The sequence below is a fragment of the Microcaecilia unicolor genome, chromosome 6 (assembly GCF_901765095.1).
Source record: "Microcaecilia unicolor chromosome 6, aMicUni1.1, whole genome shotgun sequence".
Lineage (NCBI taxonomy): Eukaryota > Metazoa > Chordata > Amphibia > Gymnophiona > Siphonopidae > Microcaecilia > Microcaecilia unicolor.
The window spans coordinates 343,802,061-343,821,782 of NC_044036.1; the positions used below are offsets into that span (position 1 = coordinate 343,802,061).

The 19,722-nt window shown below is 42.7% G+C and overlaps 1 protein-coding gene across 2 annotated transcripts in view; it reads left to right on the forward strand.

The window, feature by feature from the left end:
• Positions 1-19,722, forward strand: part of DNAH17 (dynein axonemal heavy chain 17) — a 239,744-nt gene that overhangs the window by 206,910 nt on the left and 13,112 nt on the right. For both annotated transcript variants that reach the window (XM_030208642.1, XM_030208641.1), the window contains 8 exons: positions 20-168; positions 2,378-2,505; positions 2,704-2,931; positions 4,177-4,368; positions 4,443-4,622; positions 7,044-7,226; positions 12,694-12,876; positions 14,011-14,154. In XM_030208642.1, the coding sequence (XP_030064502.1) occupies positions 20-168; positions 2,378-2,505; positions 2,704-2,931; positions 4,177-4,368; positions 4,443-4,622; positions 7,044-7,226; positions 12,694-12,876; positions 14,011-14,154 (1,387 nt within the window). The remainder of the gene's footprint in view (positions 1-19; positions 169-2,377; positions 2,506-2,703; positions 2,932-4,176; positions 4,369-4,442; positions 4,623-7,043; positions 7,227-12,693; positions 12,877-14,010; positions 14,155-19,722) is intronic.

Consider the following 19,722-nt stretch of genomic DNA (forward strand, 5'->3'; position numbering starts at 1 on the left):
TCTCTCTTTCTATCTCTAGGAATTTTGTAGAAGAAAAGCTTGGGACCAAGTATGTAGAAGGCCGCAGTATTGAATTTGCTAAGTCATATGAAGAGAGTAGTCTTTCTACACCAATATTCTTTATCCTGTCTCCAGGTGTTGACCCCTTGAAGGATGTAGAAGCTTTAGGTAACCTTGACTTCCATTTTCCATTTATTCGTATTTATACCCCACATTAATCTGAACTAGTGATCAGGTCAATGTAGCTTGTACCATAGAGGAACAAGTAACAGTGTTATTACATGGAAGTTGTTACATTAAAACACAGTAGACCTCAAATTAAACATAGTAAGCATTGTATCAGTGTTAAACTACATAACTACATAGGATAGTGTGCAGGGGTAACTAATTGGAGAACTATCATTACTAGTAGCATTTGTGTCCTGGCAAGTTGATTGATATGACCTAGTTGCAGAACTATTGTTTCTAGGAACTTATGTGACTTGGGAAAGTGGTCGATTCAATTTCAACTAGCCCTTGATCATTGCAGTATGTGGAACACCTATATTAGAATATCATAGTGTTAAACAGTGTCACACTAGATATTTCGAGTGGGGAAAGTACGTTACATGCTTAAATTTTGGGGAACTATCATTAATTACCATTTTCATCTCCACCACCTCCTGCATGAGGGCATTTCAGGTATCTACCACCCTCTCCGTAAAAAAATACTTCCTGACATTATTCCTGGCCTAGTGGTTAGGGTGGTGGACTCTGGTCCTGAGGAACTGAGTTCAATTCCCACTTCAGGCACAGGCAGCTCCTTGTGACTCTGGGCAAATCACTTAACCCTGCATTGAGCCTGCCATGAGTGGAAAAGTGCGGGGTACAAATGTAACAAAAAAAAAAATCCTGAGTCTGCCCCCTTTCAACCCCAATTCATTTCCTCTGGTTTGTTTGCGGATTAATACCTTTCAAATATTTGAACGTCTGTATCATATCACCCCTGTTTTCTCTTTCCTCCAGGGTATATACATGTTCAGGTCAGCAAATTTCTCTTCGTACGTCTTGCAATGCAAATCCCATACCATTTTTGCAGCTTTTCTTTGAACAAGTCTCTTTAAATCCTTAGCTAGATAAGGCCTCCAAACTGAACATAGTACTCCAAGTGGGGCCTCATCAATGACTTGTAGACAGGCATCAACACACTGTTACTCTATTTTCCACTCTGTATATATTCCCAGAGTTGGTACTCTCCTCTCCGGAACCTGTAAGCTATATTGAGCCTACTGCAGTGGCGTCGCGAGGGCAGCTGACACCCGGGGCGGGTCGCCGCTGCGCACCCCCCCCCCCCCCCCGGGTGCAGCGCGGCGCACCCTCCCCCCTCCGGAGCGCAACCCCACCCTGAGAAGAACATACCTGGAAGGCGGTGAGGGGCAGACGGGAGAGCCATCCGCCGAGTGCACGCCGCTGGGGGGGGTGTCGGCGCCTCACTGGTTCCCTGCTCTCTCTGCCCCGGAACAGGAAGTAACCTGTTCTGGGGCAGAGAGAGCAAGGAACCAGCGAGGCGCCGACACCCCCCAGTGGCGTGCACCCGGGGCGGACCGCCCCACCACCCCCCCCCCCCCCCTTCCTACGCCACTGGCCTACTGCTATGAGGAAAAATGTGGGATACAAATGTAATAAATAAATAAACCAGTATGGCAACTCTTCTGTTATGGTTGACGGTCTGGACTTGTCTGATGAGGTGCTAGGAAAATCTTTTTTTTCCACAATTAGGACACACCTAAAAGTACATGCAGTAGAAGCCAATGTGTTCTTGTAAAGTTGTCATACTCAGGAGACTGTGCAGAGCATTGGCAGAGTCATACATTTAGGCATATTTTCAAAGCAGTTTGGGAGGCTAAGTTCCATAGGTTTCTATGGAACTTTGGGAGGCTAAGTGCTTTGAAAATGAGCCTCATTATGTGCTAACATTTAAGCCTGAACTACCAATCCAGGTGCTGTTTCTACAGGATTAGGCACCTTTCTGCCCTATTATAAATTACTCTTTGAATGCACAGGTTTAGTTGGTCAGACGGAGACATTTTTCAGTCAAGAAGATTTAACCAGCTAAACTGCCTGCTGTACTTTTAAAAATGTACTTCTTGGTGACAAAGCATCTGTTTCTTTGGAGATTTGTAGAAGCCCATTTCACTCCTCAGAAGAGCCTCAGTTTCTTGTTGTTTTTTTTATTTTTAAATCAGACCTGTTGTGATTTCTCATCTGTGATATTGTTTCTTGATGTTCGTTCTGTCTTTGTAACCACTGCACTGCAATAACCAAACTGCAGGTTCAGACAACATAGGAATTGTACAGGTCATTTTGCTGTATTTTTATTATTTTCTCTTTCCCTTAGGAAATAAACTTGGTTTCACCATAGACAATGGTAAATTTCACAATGTATCCTTGGGACAGGGGCAGGAGGTGGTAGCAGAAGCAGCTCTCAACACAGCATCAGAGCAAGGACACTGGGTCATTCTGCAGGTACATACATTTGGGAAGCTTGCCAGGTGCCTTTGGCCTGGATTGGCCGCTGTCGTGGACAGGATGCTGGGCTCGATTGACCCTTGGTCTTTCCCAGTGTGGCATTACTTATGTACTATAATATCAGGAGGGGAAAGTTTCTGTGGGATGTGTAAGTGTTAGGCCTCTGCTAAAACCAATAATCTACATCTCTTCTAGAATATCCACTTAGTTGCCAAGTGGCTTAGTACCCTTGATAAGAAAGTCGAACAGAACATGATTGGTAGTCACGAGGACTATCGAGTGTATATGAGTGCTGAGCCTGCTGCAAGCGCTGAAGGTCATATTATTCCCCAAGGCCTGCTGGAAAATGCCATCAAAATAACGAATGAACTGCCAACTGGCATGCATGCAAATCTGCACAAAGCCCTAGATCTCTTCACTCAGGTATTGTATGCTAAACATGTATATCTAGTAACACAGTAATGACAGCAGATAAAGACCTGCACAGTCCATCCAGTCTGTCCAAGTATTACAACTGCAGTCTGTTGTCAATATATGATTAAACCAAGAATCCAACCATAGTGTTAACAACATTGTACTCGCTAATTTCATCCTTAAGATGCCTTCCACTCCCTAAGATACAGAGCATACAATCTGAACATGATATAACAAAGAAGACAGAAGAACAATTCTCCACAGTCAAGGGCACGAAAATGAAACAGCAGAGGCGACCAAAATAGGGGGCAATACATTACAAGATTGATTATTGCACATATTATGTTTACTTTTTCATAATATTATAATTGTATATATCTTTTTTGGGTTGATTTTGACAGTCTGGATATATGTTCAGTTTTATAGACTAGAACAAATTTAGAATGTCTTAATTTCCATGTGCTTCATTTATAGCCACATTATTTTATGTATACATGGGCAGACATGTTTTCTTGTTTGTTTGTATGGTGATTTTTATTGTTTTACCGAGACATCAGTATTGAGGAGCTGAAATGATAGTAAATCAATTTCAAGGGAGCACTGTTTGGCTCTGGACCAAACACTGTTGTTTCTCTTACCCAATGAAAGTGCAGAATTTCACTGTGTCAGTAGCAGCATCAGAAGCTCCCGATGATAGGTCATAAAAAGTTCCCACCAGTGCACGATGCTGGACTGAGGGCGATACTGGCAGCCAGTACATGTCCTCCTGGTAGAAAGGGCCTCCCATTTTCTACAGAGCCTGTTGGGATGCACTAGCTTCTAGGAATCCTGCTCAGGTGACCCAAGAAGATGATATTTCTTCTCCTGTAACCCAGGAAGTTTTGGTCTTAGCAATTTTTGAGGAAGAGCTGAACAGGAGAATTCAGGAAGTGAAAGACTTCAGTCTTTCTGATTCTAAAGCTTGTGTATCAGCAACAGTGAGGCTAGAGGTTCAACAGAATCATGAGTCTTTCAAGTCATCAGGCACCATTGCATTGGTAGCAATATAAGCTGTTCTGCTGGGAGGGTCAAGTTAGGAAGCTCCCGTAAGTGACATCTTCAGATGATCTCTTCTTTGCAGATTTTAGAAAAAAAATGGCAGAGACTATTCCCTAAGTTGGAGAAAGACGTTGAGCATCATCATGCCTGGAAGAATGGAACTGGTAGAGCATCCACTTTCTTTGTTCTCTTCAGACTTTTCCCGTTCTTTTGCAGGACACATTGGAGATGTGCGTCAGAGAATCCGAGTTTAAGTGCATCCTGTTTTCTTTGTGCTATTTCCATGCTGTGGTTGCAGAAAGACGTAAATTTGGAGCGCAAGGCTGGAACCGATCTTATCCTTTTAACAATGGAGACCTAACTATATCTGTCAATGTACTATTTAATTATCTAGAAGCTAATTCCAAGGTAAGGAGTATCTATATCTTATTTTCATTTGCTTTTATCCTGAAACCACCACAACACTTAAATGCTTTTTCTAGGTGCCTTGGGATGATCTCCGTTATCTATTTGGTGAGATTATGTATGGAGGCCACATCACTGATGACTGGGATCGCAAACTGTGTCGAACATATTTAGAGGAATATATCCGTCCCGAGATGCTGGAAGGGGAAGTTTCATTGGCACCAGGGTTTCCAGTTCCTCCAAACACAGACTACAAGGTTAGGCTAGTATTTATAATGACTTCATGTTGATAAGTATTGATTCAGTTTTGAAGCACTGAGTAGAAACTGTTACTGGAGGAAAGGAGACATAAGGCCTATCCAGTCTTTCTATCCACACTAACTACTAAGGCTCTACATTCCCTTCTTTTCCCTTGAAGATCCACTGGGCATGTCCAGTGCTTTCTTAAAGTCAGATGTGGGCCTCATTGTCAACATCTCAACTGGTGAGACAATCTTCTTTCCAATTCCACTTAAGGAGTTTTGGGGTGGGGGAGGAAGGGAAGAGGGATTGTCCATGAGGCTTGCAGGTAGGAGTCAAGAGTTTTTATCCAGTTCTTATCAGGTGCAGGTAGGAGCCCAAGTGGCCCATAATCAGACTGAGAATGCTTGAAATGACAATGCCACAGACCTATTGGCGGAGGAGACTAGAAGAGGAAGACTGCAGGTATGTGGCATAGATGAAAGAAAGAAAATGGCTCTAGACCAGTGCTTCTCCACCCAGTCCTCGGGGCAAACCCAGCCAGTCGGGTTTTCAAGATATCCACAGTGAATAAGCATGGGAGAGATTTGTATACCAAGGAGACAGTGCATGCAAACCTCTCTCATGTAAATTCATTGTGGAAACCCAACCAACTGGGTGTGCCCTGAGGAGTGGGTTGAGGAGCACCACTGTAGAGAATGTCTCTAACATACCAACTCCTTTTTGGGAACAGAGTTCAAGAAATAAAAAGTTGGCAATGAAGTTATACTGCTACATTCTCCTATCGAGCAACAGAGTGTTAGAATGAGCTCCTTCTAGTTACCAGATCAGAGACCCGCTATCTGAAATGTACTTTTTTATTTAAAAAGTTCTTAATAAATTATATAAAACAAATAATCAGATTAATTATATTATGTAATTAACTAGATATGGCTGTTTAACTTTTGTTGTTGTGCTGAGCCCATTGGCCTTCTTATTCTCCATCTGGGTGACGTCATCTGACGGAGCCCAGTGCAGATGCTGACTGACGAGTGAACTAGAAAATTCTAGCAGCTTCCCACCGCACATGTGCTGGTACCTTCCCGCCCGATGCATGAGCGCAGGTCCTCCAGTCTTGTTTTTTTCTGTGGAGCTGAGAAGACACGTTTGCCTATGCTGTCCTCACACTGTGCTACTTTTTGCCAAGTGCCTTCCCATGCAGGTTTCTTTTCCTTCTTTTAGTCATAGTTCTTCTCATTTCCCCCTCCCCCATCCCTTGTAATTTTTTTAAGGAATATTTTAAAGTTTTTTTTTCTGTTCGGGTGTGGCTGCCCGGTTTAGACCGCAGCCCCAACCTCAATTTGAATGCACCCCTTTTTGAGAGTTCAAGATTGAGGAGTTTAATTTGGTCGAAATTCTTTTTTCAATGTCACAGGAGACCCCTAGTATCTTCAAGAGACGGGCGATTTCTACCACGGACTCACTCAATTGGTGCATCAGGTGCCTTGGGCCAAATTATAGCCCCTCTGATTGTGATCTCTGAGCTAGTCACAGCCACTGAGTTCTCACCTGCAACTTTTTGGCTCCTCAAAGGCCGGAACATCAACTTTGGCACCAGCGGCATCGAGCTCCATGCCTGCTCAGACTTCAGCATCCACTGGGGGTGCACCGGCATTGACTGGGTCTCCACCTGTCTCGACACCGGGAGCTGATATCAGGCCCCGGGCCCAGTCAGCATTTTACCCAACACCAAAGACGCGCACAGGTTTGGCATCGTAGTCATCGGCATCATGGAATAGAGGCTGTATGCATCAGGGGAAACCTAAGAAGCATAAGCACTGGTCTTCCTCGACGCATACATTGGATTCACTGATACCCAAGAAGTGCTGGCACTGGGAGGAGCACTCCCCCTCCTTAGAAGAGGTACCAGTGCAAAAGTCATTGAGCAGCCCAGTCCCCACCAACAGTTCGGCAGTGACATCTTCTCAGTCTGCCTGTTCCCTGGCTCCCATGTCTTTGTTGATGCCCGCCTTTGATGAGCAGTTCCGAGAAGATCTTGCGCAGTTACTACGGGGCCTTCCGCTCAGGCATCAAGGGTGATTGCACCACCAGCGAAACAGCCCCAGGCCCTCTCCGAGGCTCCATCTGGGCCGTTACCTCACAGGGAAGGCACCAGTACATGCGAGGTGGGATGCTGCTAGAATTTTTTTCTTCACTCGTGTCTGACTCGGGCTCTGTCAGATGACATCACCCAGATGTCATCACCCAGATGTCAGAATAATTAGCCTGCTGTCCTTAGAAAACACCAGCTACAGGTAAGTATTTTTGCTTTATATTGCATTGTGTATATATAAATTGACATTTACAAACAAATTTACTGTTTATATTGTGAATATTAAAATTATTTGTCAAGATATGCTGAGTAGAGATTTTATACAGTGGAACTTTGATTTTGTCAGGGTTATCATGAATATATTGATGAGACGCTGCCACCTGAGAGTCCATACCTTTACGGCCTACACCCCAATGCAGAAATTGGCTTCTTGACCGTAACATCAGAAAAGCTTTTCCGCACTGTTTTGGAAATGCAGCCAAAGGAATCTGATGGTGGAGGAGGCGCTAGTATCTCCCGAGAGGAAAAGGCAAGAAATTTTCATTTTTGTAACATTCTAAGAAAAAAAGTTCTATTTTTTAATGAATTTGTAAAACACATTCCTAGGTGCATATTGGTAGTATTGGGTTATTGTCTTTTTTTTCACTGGCATTGGAGAGGTCAGAACGGAATTAATTATACTGGATATACTGCATTTCATGCTATCATACCAATGTGAAATGAACAAAAGATGGCATTACAACACTGTCAGTAAATATTAAAGAATCATAAAAAGCTTACCTGATAAGCAGGAGGGGATGGTGAATTGGGGGTTGATTAGGTGACAGAGTATTGCATTTTTTAAAAGTTGGTTGCCATGAAATCAGTGTTTTTAAATATAATGAATGTTGATTGGGCAAAAAAGGAGGGGTGGTCATAAGAACAAAACAGAGGAAAAATGCTTGGAAGATGAGGGTTTATTAGGGGGTGAAAGTTTGATACAATTGATGACGATTCTTTTCAAGTTCTTAGTTCTGTGAATTTTATTTTTTTACCCCTGAATGGCAGTTTTGGTCTGTAAATTTTTCTTTGTGACCAGTAAGAGGGACTTAAATCTAAAATAATGATACAGCAGGATCACATTTTTGATTGCTTTGGAAAAAGGTAACAGCTGCTTCCATGGACAGCCTCTCAAACACTGGCTTTCAATACAAATCCAGGGCTACCAGTAAGGCCCCAGAACAGTGCGGGGAATTAATTCCTCAATGATCAACGCTAAGAACATGCAAATTTAGGCACGTTATTAGCGTCATCGGGGGAAAGTGCGGGAGGATTGTGCCTGGGCATGGGCTCAGGCACAACCCTCCCACACTTGACAGGTCCGGACTTGTCAGACATTCAGCCGGAGGTCTGTGGGATCCCCTGGACCAATCCCCCCCCCCCAAAGGCAAGGCCCTAGTGGCCTAGTGCCCCCCAAGCTCCCACACACCCCGCCCGCGACATGAGGGCACAAGGAGGCTGGAGGTTCAGTGGACCTCTAGACCCACTAACCCCCCCCCCCCCAACACAAAAGTAACTCCCTGGTGGCCCAGTGGGCTAACAAACTGGGGAAACCACTAATAATGGGTGATTTCAATTACCCTATTGACTGGGTAAATGTAACATCAGGGCATACTAGGGAGGTAAAATTCCTTGACAAAATCAAGGACTTCTTTATGGAGCAACAGGTACAGCAGCCAATAAGAGGAGAAAAAAGTCTAGACCTAATCCTTAGTGGAGCTAATGATCTGGTGCAGAAGGTAATGGTGCTGGGGCCGCTTGATAACAGTGATCATAATATGATCAGATTTGATATTGGCTTTGGAGTAAGCACACATAGGAAATCTAATAAGTTAGCATTTAACTTTCAAAAAGGAGAATATGATAAAATGAGAAGAAAGGTGAAAAAAAAACAACTTAGAGGAGCAGCTGCAAAGGAAAAATTTACATCAGGCGTAGATGCTGTTCAAAAATACCATCCTGGAAGCCCAGGCCAGTTATATTCCATGTATTAAAAAAGGAGGAAGGAAGACCAAACAGCAGCCGGCATGGTTAAAAAGTGAGGTGAAGGAAGCTATTAGAGCTAAAAAAAAAATAAATACTTCCGAAAATGGAAGAAGGATCCAGCAGAAAATAAGAAACAGCATAAGGAATGGCAAATCAAATGCAAAACACTGACAAAGAAGGCAAAGAGGAACAAAAGATTGCGTTGGAAGCAAAAACACATAGTAAAAACTTTTTAAAGATATAATAAAAACAAGAAGCTGGCAAAAAAAAATCATTTGGACTTCTAGATGACCAAGGGATAAAGGGGGCACGCAGGGACGACAAAGCTATAGCAGAGAGATTAAATTAATTTTTTGCTTCAGTTTTCACTGAGGAAGATTTGGGAGAGATACCAGTGCCAGAAATGGTGTTCAAAGCTGACAAGTCAGAGAAACTGAATGAAATCTCTATAAACCCGTTAGACGTAATGGCGCAATTTGACAAAATGAAGAGTAGCAAATCACCTGGACTGGATGGTAGTCATACCAGAGTACTGATAGAACTGAAAAATAAAGTTGCAGAACTATTGTTAGTAATATGAAATGTATCTTTAATCAAGCATGGTACCAGAAGATTGGAGGGTGGCCAATGTAATGCCGATTTTTCAAAAAGGTTCCAGAGGTGATCCGGGAAATTATAGACCGGTGAGCCTGATGTCAGTGCCAGTGAAAATGGCAGACACTGGTGCCAGGCAAAATGGTAGAGACTATTATAAAGAACAAAATTACTGAGCATATTCAAAAGCATAGATTAATGAGACAAAGCCAACATGGATTTAGTGAAGGGATATCTTGCCTCACCAATCTATTACATTTCTTCAAAGGGGGTTAACAGACAGATAAAGGTGAGCTGGACAATATTGTGTATCTGGATTTTCAAAAGGTATTTGACAAAGTACCTCATGAAAGACTCCAGAAGAAATTGGAAAGTCATGGGATAGGAGGTAGTGTCCTATTGTGGATTAAAAACTGGTTGAAAAATTACAAGAGGACCTTACGAGACTGGAAGACTGGGCACTCAAATGGCAGATGATGTTTAATGTGAGCAAATGCAGAGTGATGCATGTTGGGATAGAGGAATCCGAACTATAGTTATGTGATGTAAGGTTCTACATTAGAAGTCACCGACCAAGAAAGGGATCTAGGTGTCATCATTGATGATACGTTGAAACCTTCTGCTCAGTGTGTAGCGCTGGCTAAGAAAGCAAATAGAATGTTTGGTATTATTAGGAAAGGAATAAGTACATAAGTATTGCCACAGTGGGAAAAGACCAAGGGTCCATCGAGCCCAGCATCCTGTCCACGACAGCGGCCAATCCAGGCCATGGGCACCTGGCAAGCTTCCCAAACGTACAAACATTCTATACATGTTATTCCTAGAATTATGGAATTTTCCCAGGTCCATTTAGTAGCGGTTTATGGACTTGACCTTTAGGAAACCGTCTAACCCCTTTTAAAACTCTGTGAAGCTAACCGCGTCCACTATGTTCTCCGGCAACGAATTCCAGAGTTTAATTATGCATTGGGTGAAGATTTGTTTTAAATTTACTACACTGTAGTTTCACTGCATGTCCCCCAGTCCTAGAATTTTTGGAAAGCGTGAACAGATGCTTCACATCCACCTGTTCCACTCCACTCATTATTTTATATACCTCTATCATGTCTCCCCTCAGCCGTCTCTTCTCCAAGCTGAATAGCCCTAGCCTCCTTAGTCTTTCTTCATAGGGAAGTCGTCCCATCCCCGCTATCATTTTAGTCGCCTTTCGCTGCACCTTTTCCAATTCCACTATATCTTTCTTGAGATGCGGCGACCAGAATTGAACACAATACTCAAGGTGCAGTCGCACCATGGAGCGATATAACGGCATTATAACATCCTCACACCTGTTTTCCATACCTTTCCTAATAATACCCAACATTCTATTGGGTTAATGGAAAACAAGAATGAGGACGTTATAATTCATTTTTTTTCCATGGTGCAACTGCACCTCGAATACTGGGTTCTAGGTCTGTTCCCACTTGGACAGTTCCCACAGGAGAGCTCCCACCCACCAATTCCCATCTGGACAATTCCCACCCATACCCCCAAAATACAAAACACATTAGGTAAGTAATCTCCCTCCCTTCCAGATCATTTTGAGGGGGCCTGTACCCCCTCTCACCAACCCCAACCCCCCCCCCCCCCACACACACACACACAACATTATCTTTTAAACATCTCTTTCCCCTTCCAGACATGCAGTTCAGGGGATGGGGACAATGCCCCCCACACCCCCAAACTAGGTTTCAACCTAATTCAGCCCCTCAAAATGATACACCAAATACAATTTATAACAAATTATCATGGCTTAAGGGACCCAATACAAGAAAGAAGCTAAGGTCGATAAAAAAAAAAGGATAGGGAGGGGGGAAATGTTCCCCTTAAGTGGAAACTGACTCGGGGGGGGGGGGGGAGGTGAGAATTGGTGGTTGGGAACTGTCCGTAGGAACTCACCTGATACCAAATACTGTGTGCAATTCTGGTCACCGCATCTCAAAAAAGATATACTGGAATTAGAAAAGATACAGAGAAGCACAGCGAAAATGATAAAGGGGATGGGACGACTTCCCTATGAGGAAAAGCTGAAGTGTCTAGGGCTCTTCAGCTTGGAGAAAAGGCAGCTGAGGGGAGATATGATAGAGGTCTATAAAATAATCAGTGGGTAGATGTGAATTGAATAATTTGTTTACTCTTTCCAAAACTACTAGGACTAGGGACACACAATAAAGCTACTAAGTAGTAAATTTAAAACAAAGAGAAAATATTTCTTCAATTAAACTCTGGAATTTGTTGTCAGAGAATGTAGTAAAAGCAGTTAGTTTAGCGGGATTTTAAAAAGGTTTGGATAGCTACCTAAAAGAAAAGTCCATAAACCAATATTAAGATGGACTTGGGGAAAATCCACTGCTTATTTCTAGGATAAGCAGCATAAATTTTATTTTACTGTTTTGGGATCTTGCCAGGTACTTGTGACCTGGTTTGGCCACTATTGGAAACAGGATGCTGGGCTTGATCAGTCTCTCCCAGTATGGCAACACTTATGTTCTTATACCCCCACTCATCCTGGTGGTCTAGCAGCCCCCTCCTCACCCCCCATACCTTTTAGTAGTGGAGGAGGGAGTAGCACTCCCTCCTCTGTCCAGCACCACCTCCAAAGTGGTGGCCCCCTACCCTGCACATCGGGCTTCCCAACCATATAAGGGATAAACTCCCTTATATGGTAGGGAAGCCTTACCCAGTACGTCCCAGGATGTGCAGGGTAGGGGGCCACCACTTTGGTTGGCTGGGGGGGGGGGTTATTAGGCTACCAGAGCCTCATCCATTGGGGGGTGTCCACTGAACCCCCCAGGACTGACCATGGCAGCACAGGCTTACAGTGACAGCTCAGGCTGCCTGGCAAGGACGGGGAGGGGAGGGGGGGAGGAACAACCTTAACCCTAGCGTCTGCATTTACTTAAGTTTTGCTCATCAGATCCTAAGTGTTGCAGACCATAGATCACATGAAAGCTTCATTTTCTACAAAAAGCCTATTGTCAGCTTTGTGAACACAGGAGCAGCACTAAAGCAGAGGCATTTCACTTGGAAGTCATCAGGAAATGGGAGGGGCACTCGGAAATGGAGAAAATAATGAAGGTTCTTTTTATTGCAGGCAAGAACTCGGTGGACACTAACCAAAGACTGTTTTCTTTCTGTAGTACTGCTACAAGCATCGACCTGTTGGGACTCCTTAAAGGAGTTTTCAGAACAGGTTGATGCAACCCTGAAGCCATGCAGGAAATAGCTTTATTTAAAACCTACCTTTCGGGAGGATAGTAATACACTTTGCCAACTTTGAATCAGCAGTGTTTGAGAAAACATCAGCAGGATTCATTTGTTTTGTTTGTATTTTACAGGTGAAATCAGTTCTCGACGAGATCATTGAGAAGCTCCCTGAGGCATTTAATATGACAGAGATCATAGCAAAAGCAATGGAAAAGACACCATATGTCGTGGTTGCCTTTCAGGAATGCGAGAGAATGAATACCTTGACCACAGAGATCAGACGCTCCTTAAAAGAACTGGACCTGGGTTTAAAGGTGTGTGAAATTGCTCTTTCTGGTGATGTACTGAGTATACACTCACTGGGGTTAAAAATGCAGCCTGCGTTGTTAGAGACAGCAAGATCAAGAGCCACAATATCCATTATGATGATTCTGTGTGGCATTCTTCAAAAAGCAGCCTCGTGATACATTCCTTTATGCTGTAAAGGTGGCAGCAGTCTTTTTCTTACACCCACTGACACTTTCCTGTGCAGTTTTCCTCTGTTCTTTCTCCTTGCCCCATTTCACTCTGCAGTGGATCACTTGAAGAAGCAGATTACTATATAAATGTCTTTAACAGAATGCCAAATTCAGGTGTGATAATGACTTGTGAAGGGCCTTTCACTTTTCACCAAAGAACCAGTTAATGGAATCAAGCTAAATTTCTACACACAGGGCCCTTTGCTTAACCCATATGTGGGAACAATTATGGAAACATTGGCCACTAATGGGTTAAAGGAAACAAGAATTGAAACCAGGCTTGTAGCATTTCATTTAGACTGGTTTTAGCCAGGTTTTTTTAGCCTCCCAACCTTTAAAACTCCCTTGTGGTCCAGCGGACTTCCTCTTACCCCACCCCCACAAACAAAAAAATCACTGGTGATCCAGTGGACCTCCTCTCTAGCCCCCTCCCCTGGAGAGATGTCACTAGACCACCACAGAGGTTTTTGGGTTGTGGGGGTGAGGGGCTCAAGAAGGGTCCACTAGACAACCAGGAATTTTTGGTTTGGGGGGGGCAGGGTCCGCTAGAGCATGATGGAGTTTTTAAAGTTTTTAGGGATGGGGAGACAGAGTCCTGTTTTAAAGGTTATGGAGGTCGGGTTTATCTTGAGCTCTGAAGTCGCATCAGGGAGGAAAAGTGATGTCTTTTGCTGACGCTACAGAGGGAGGCTCCAGCTATGACGTCTTCCACCCTTTTACGGACCAGTGCTCAAAACTAACAGTGTGCATTTAATTTGCCTGCTGTTAGTATTGAAGATTGGTCGGTAATTCTGACTCGATGCTGTGCCAATGTTTTCCTGTCATTGTTCTCTATAGCACTGGAGTTTTATGCATCGGGCCCTCGTGTGCTTTCACCATGCCGTTAGGTTTCTGTGCATTTAACAATTCCTCTTCTTTTTGTTTTATCAGGGAGAGCTAACCATCACCTCTGACATGGAAGAATTATCAAATTCTCTTTTCTTTGATAATGTGCCGCAAACCTGGACAAATCGTGCTTACCCTTCTTTGTATGGTTTGGGGGCTTGGTACAGTGATCTTCTGCTTCGTATAAAGGTGGGCACTTTTTCCTCCTGTTCTTACAGGGAAGGTAACACAACAAAAAGGAAGAAGAAAAGCAGAGCATGCTCAATATCAGGCTTAAATAGGAAAGCTCTGGGGGAAGAGATAAGGTCATGAGATCATGCATCCACCTAGCAATTTCAAGCATCTCAGCTGTTGTGACTTTTCACATTCTGCTCTGTGAAAAATGCAATTCAAAATGCATTAAAGCAGAAGTTTGTTTCACTAATTTATTTTTTTTTAAAACATACAGTACACTTTCAATATGAAAGAAAACATACAACACATTGAAAAACTAATTAAGAATCCAAAAGTCTTGATTGCATCAGTTTTTACACTCAGTAGCTCCATTTCCAGATATGATCTTAACAGGGCCTGTAAGTTATAGAGCTCATTTGTCTGTAATCACAGTGGCTAAACTTATTCAAACACACTTAAATGAAGCTTCAAGCCATACAAAACAAATGGCTAAATACTACAAACTGTAAAAATAAATAAATAAAAATCCAAAGCTCCTGGTTAAAGTTATTCAAAGGTACAGATTGGGGGAAAGCTATAACAACATTTCTGTGGGTCTGAATACCCCCAGGGCACCACCAAGGCCACCCCAGCTCACCATCAAATTTATGTGGCCCCCGAGACCATGGGAAGTATGCACAGAAATCATCATTAAACAGAGTACTGGTGATTTTAAATACTGTATTTCACAAATATTTTCAGAATAACCGCTCTACCAGTATTCCATCGTTTTTGTTAAATTTTTACTTATTAGTGTATTTATCACAGTTGGTCCATGGAGCTCTGTGCATTTCCAGTTCTGCCATTAACATAATTTTGTGGCCCACTAGGGGCCATACTGACATTCATGTGGCACTCTGTGTATAAAATCTGCCCTCATCTGCTCTGAAGTAAGCAGCAATGGTTAAGGAAACTGCCGAGGAAGGTCACTGTAAGGCCTAAGATTACAACTACAGAGGTCTTTGGCTGAAACTAGGGGGGGGGAGGGGGGGGGGTGACTGTTCAACAATTTCAAGATTATCTACACTGGCATTTTCAGCCAAAACTTAAATGAGGATGAATATGGATTTTTCAGGTTGGTTTTGGTGACAAAACACTGTCAGCTAGCACATTTGCTTATTTCCGATCTGACGAAGAAGGGCAACCTTCGAAAGCTAATCAAGAAATGTATTAAGTTATGTCCAATAAAAAAGGTATCATCTTATTTTCTTTTCCATGTTTTATTTTGTTTGGTGACAAAACCAAAATTCAGTTTGCCTCTGCTCCCGAGTCTACCCTTTTTCACCCTCATTCTAGAGCTTCCTTTTAATTGAAAGAGGCCTACCTCCTCCGAATTTTTCTCCCCATCCCACCTTCCTTCCAAAGTAAGCATCTTGATCTTTAAATATGTCCCCATTTGATTTATATAACAACATAAGAGTAGCCATACTGGGTCAGACCAATGGTCCATCGAGCCTAGTATCCTGTTTTCCAAACAGTGGCCAAGCCAGGTCACAAATACCCAAATTGTGGCAACATTCCACGCTACAAATCCCAGGGCAAGCCGTTGCTTCCCATGTCTGTCTCAATAGCAGACTATAGACTTTTCCTCCAGGAACTTGCCCAAACCTTTTCTAAACCCAGATATGCTAATTGCTGTTACCACATTCTCTGCCAAAGAGTTCCAGAGCTTAACTATTCGTTGAGGGAAAAAAATATTTCCTCTTATAAGTATGTCCATGTAACTTCCTTGAGTTTCCACTAGTCTTTGTAGTTTTGGAACGAGTAAAAAAAAAATCGATTTACTTCTACTCATTCTACACCACTCAGAATTTTGTAGACCTCAATCATATCTCCCCTTACCCATCCATCTTTCCAAGCTGAATAGCCCTAACCTCTTTAGCCTTTCCTCATATGAGAGGAGTTCCATCCCCTTTATCATTTTGGTCACTCTTCTGTGAACCTTTTCTAATTCTGCTATATCTTTTTTGAGATACTGCGACCAGAAATGAACCCAGTACTCAAGGTGTGGTCACACCATGGCGCAATACAAAGGCATTATCATATTTTCGGTCTTATTCACCATCCCTTTTCTAATAATTGCTAGTATCCTGTTTGCTTTTTTGGCTGCCACTGCACATTCAACAAACAATTTCAGCGTAGATCTTTTTCTTGAGTGCTGACCCAAAGGCGGACCCTAGAATCAGGTAACTATGATTCGGATTATTAATTCCAATGTGCATCACCTTGCATTTATCCACATTAAATTTCATCTGCATTTGGATGCCCAGTCTTCCAATTTCCTAAGGTCTTCCTGCAATATTTCACAGTCCGCACATGTTTTAACAGCGTTGAATAGTTTTGTGTCATCTGCAGATTTAATCACCTCACTCGTCGTTCCGATTTCCATATCATTTATAAATGTTAAATAGCACCAGTCCCAGTACTGATCCCTGCGTCACTCCACTGTTCACCCTCCTCCTCCTCATTTAACCCTACCCTTTGTTTTCTGTCTAATAACCAATTCCAAATCCACAACAGAACATTGCCTCCTATCCCATGACTCTTTAATTTTCTCAGGAGTTTTTCATGAGGAACTTTCTCAAAAGCTTTCTACAAAAGTCTAGATATCCTACATCACCCAGCTCACCTTTATCCACATGTTTATTCACAACTTCAAAGAAATGAAGCAAATTGGTGAGGTGAGGCTTCCCTTGGTTGAACCCATGCTGACTCTGTTCCATTAAACCATGTTTGTCTATGTGTTCCGTAATTTTATTCTTTATAATAGTTTCCACTATTTTGCCCAGCACTGACATCAGGCTTGCTGGTCTGTAATTTCCAGGATCATCCCTGGAACCCTTTTTTAAAAATCGGTGTCACACTGGCCACCCTCCATCCAATCTTCAGGTACTACAGACAAATTTAACGACAGGTTACATATTACTAACAGCAGATCAGCAATTTCATGCTTGAGTTCTTTGAGTATCCTTGGATGTATGCAATCTGCTCCAGGTGATTTCCCACTCTTTGTCAGTTTGGCTCAGTACATCTTCCAGGTTCACAGAGATTTCTTTCAGTTCCTCCGCATCATCACCCTTGAAAATCATTTCCAGTACAGGCAGATCTCTTACATCTTCCATAAAGACCGAAGCAAAGAATTCATTCAGTTTCTCCGCTATGGCCTTGTCCTCCCCGAGTACCCATTTTGCTCCTTCGTGATCTAATGGTCCCACAGATTCCCTCACAGGCTTTCTGTTTCTGATGTACCTGAAAAATTTGTTACTGTGAGTTTTTGCATCTGCGGCAAGTTTCTCTTCATATTCTCTTTTAGCCTTTATTATTGCTTTGCATATGACTTGCCAGTGCTTATGTTGCTTCTTCTTTTCTTCATTTGGGTCCTTTTTCCATTCATTGAACGGCAATCTTTTGGCTGTAATGGCCTCTTTTACTTCAACTTTTAACCATGCTGGCTGACGTTTTCTCTTCTTTCCACCTTTGCAAATTTGTGGAATGCATCTGGACTGGGCTTCCAAGATGGTATTTTTGAATAATGTCCTAGCCTTTGCAGCCAATCCTTTTAGTTTTCTTTTTAACCATTTCCCTCATTTTATTCTAGTCACCCTTTCGAAAATTATATGCAGCTACAGTAGATTTCCTTTGCGGGTTCATCTAGATAGAAGCTCAAACTTTATCATGTTATGATCACCGTTTCACAGGGGACCCAACACCGCGACCTCTTGCACTATGCCCTGCACGCCACCAAGGACCAGATACAAAATGGCTCCCCCTCTTGTCGGTTCCTGGATCAGTTTCTCCAAGAAGCAGTCGTTTATCTCCCTGATGTAACATTTATCCAGTCAATATTGGGGTAATTGAAGTGTTGCCCATTTTGCCAGCCTTCCTACTCTCTGTAAACATTTATCTGTCTATTCATTCTGTCCCAGCAGATGGTAGTAAAGCCCTATAAGAGTACTCTTTCCCTTCATACATGGAATTTCTATCCATAATGACTCCACGCTGCTGTTTCATGTGAAATGTTTATTTTATTTGACTCAATTCCCTCTTTAACATAGAGCTCAACCCCCCCCCCCCTCCTCCAATTTGATTCTATCATTGCAATACAATTTGTACCTTGTTAACAGTGTCCCATTGATTGTCCTCTTTCCACCAAGTCTCTGAGATGCCTATTATATCTACCTCATCATTTAGTGCTATATATTCTAACTCTCCCATCTTATTTTTTAGGCTTCTAGCATTTGTATACAGGTACTTGTGTTTTTTCATCGGATCTACAAGCTGCTTAGAAGTTGAAGGGGATAATGTGCATTCTTTATCCTGTATATTCCTCCCTATACTAGGCCTGTAAGATGGCCCTGCTAGCCTTCAGATTTCCTACATTTGCTGTCATGAGCATAATTTTAGTTTCTCCCTGCAGCTAGCTGCATGTAAGCAAGAGTGCTTTATCAGTAAATTGACCTCGTTTTGCTTATCTTGAAGTTACTCTTCAGCTTTTTTCGTCATCATGCCTCACTTGTGGAATTCTTTATCCCTGCGTGGTGAATTCATCTTAAAGACCTTTAAATCCCTGTTGAAGACATGTTTTTTTTTCCAACAGGCAGTGATTGAGGTGGATGGGGTTTATGGTTCTTGGGAAAGTAAAAAGAAACTAAATGCACTGTTGTGTTTCGATACAATATATGTCTCTTGTATGAATGTCTGTATTATCTTTCCTGTCAAAATTATTGTAGTTCTTTTCTTTTAATTTCAAAATTATTATAAGCAATATATACAGCTTTGCTGTGCTTGCCAGTTAAAAGGCGGTATATCTACAAATGCCAGTTAAAAGGCGGTATATCTACAAATGCACTCAGTTTGCTGCCCCTCACTACCTCTCTACCCTCATCTCCCCTTACGTTCCCGCCCGTAACCTCCGTTCACAGGATAAATCCCTCCTCTCAGTACCCTTCTCCACCACCGCCAACTCCAGGCTCCGCTCATTCTGCCTCGCCTCACCCTATGCTTGGAACAACCTTCCTGAACCCTTACGCCAAGCCCCCTCCCTGCCCGTATTCAAGTCTTTGCTTAAAGCCCACCTCTTCAATGCTGCGTTCGGCACCTAACCCTTACCGTTCAGTGAATCCAGACTGCCCCAATTTGACTGCCCCTATCGGACCAACCGTTCACTTGTCTCTTAGATTGTAAGCTCTTTGAGCAGGGACTGTCTCTCTTTGTTAAATTGTACAGCGCTGCGTAACCCTAGTAGCGCTCTAGAAATGTTAAGTAGTAGTAGTAGTAGTATATCAAGCCACAAATAAATAAACACACAATCCCCCTCCAAATTCCCAGCCTCTCCCATCTATAATTTCCTATTCTGTACCCAACACACACTCATTCAACTACCAAGTCCCAATTTATTTATTTATTGCATTTGTATCCCACATTTTCCCACCTTTTTGCGGGTTCAGTGTGGCTTACAATATGAGTTAAATGTTGGAAATACAATGTGTTCCCCTTCTCCCCTCCTAGTCCCCATCCAGCTTCTACTCTGTTCCCTTCCTAGTC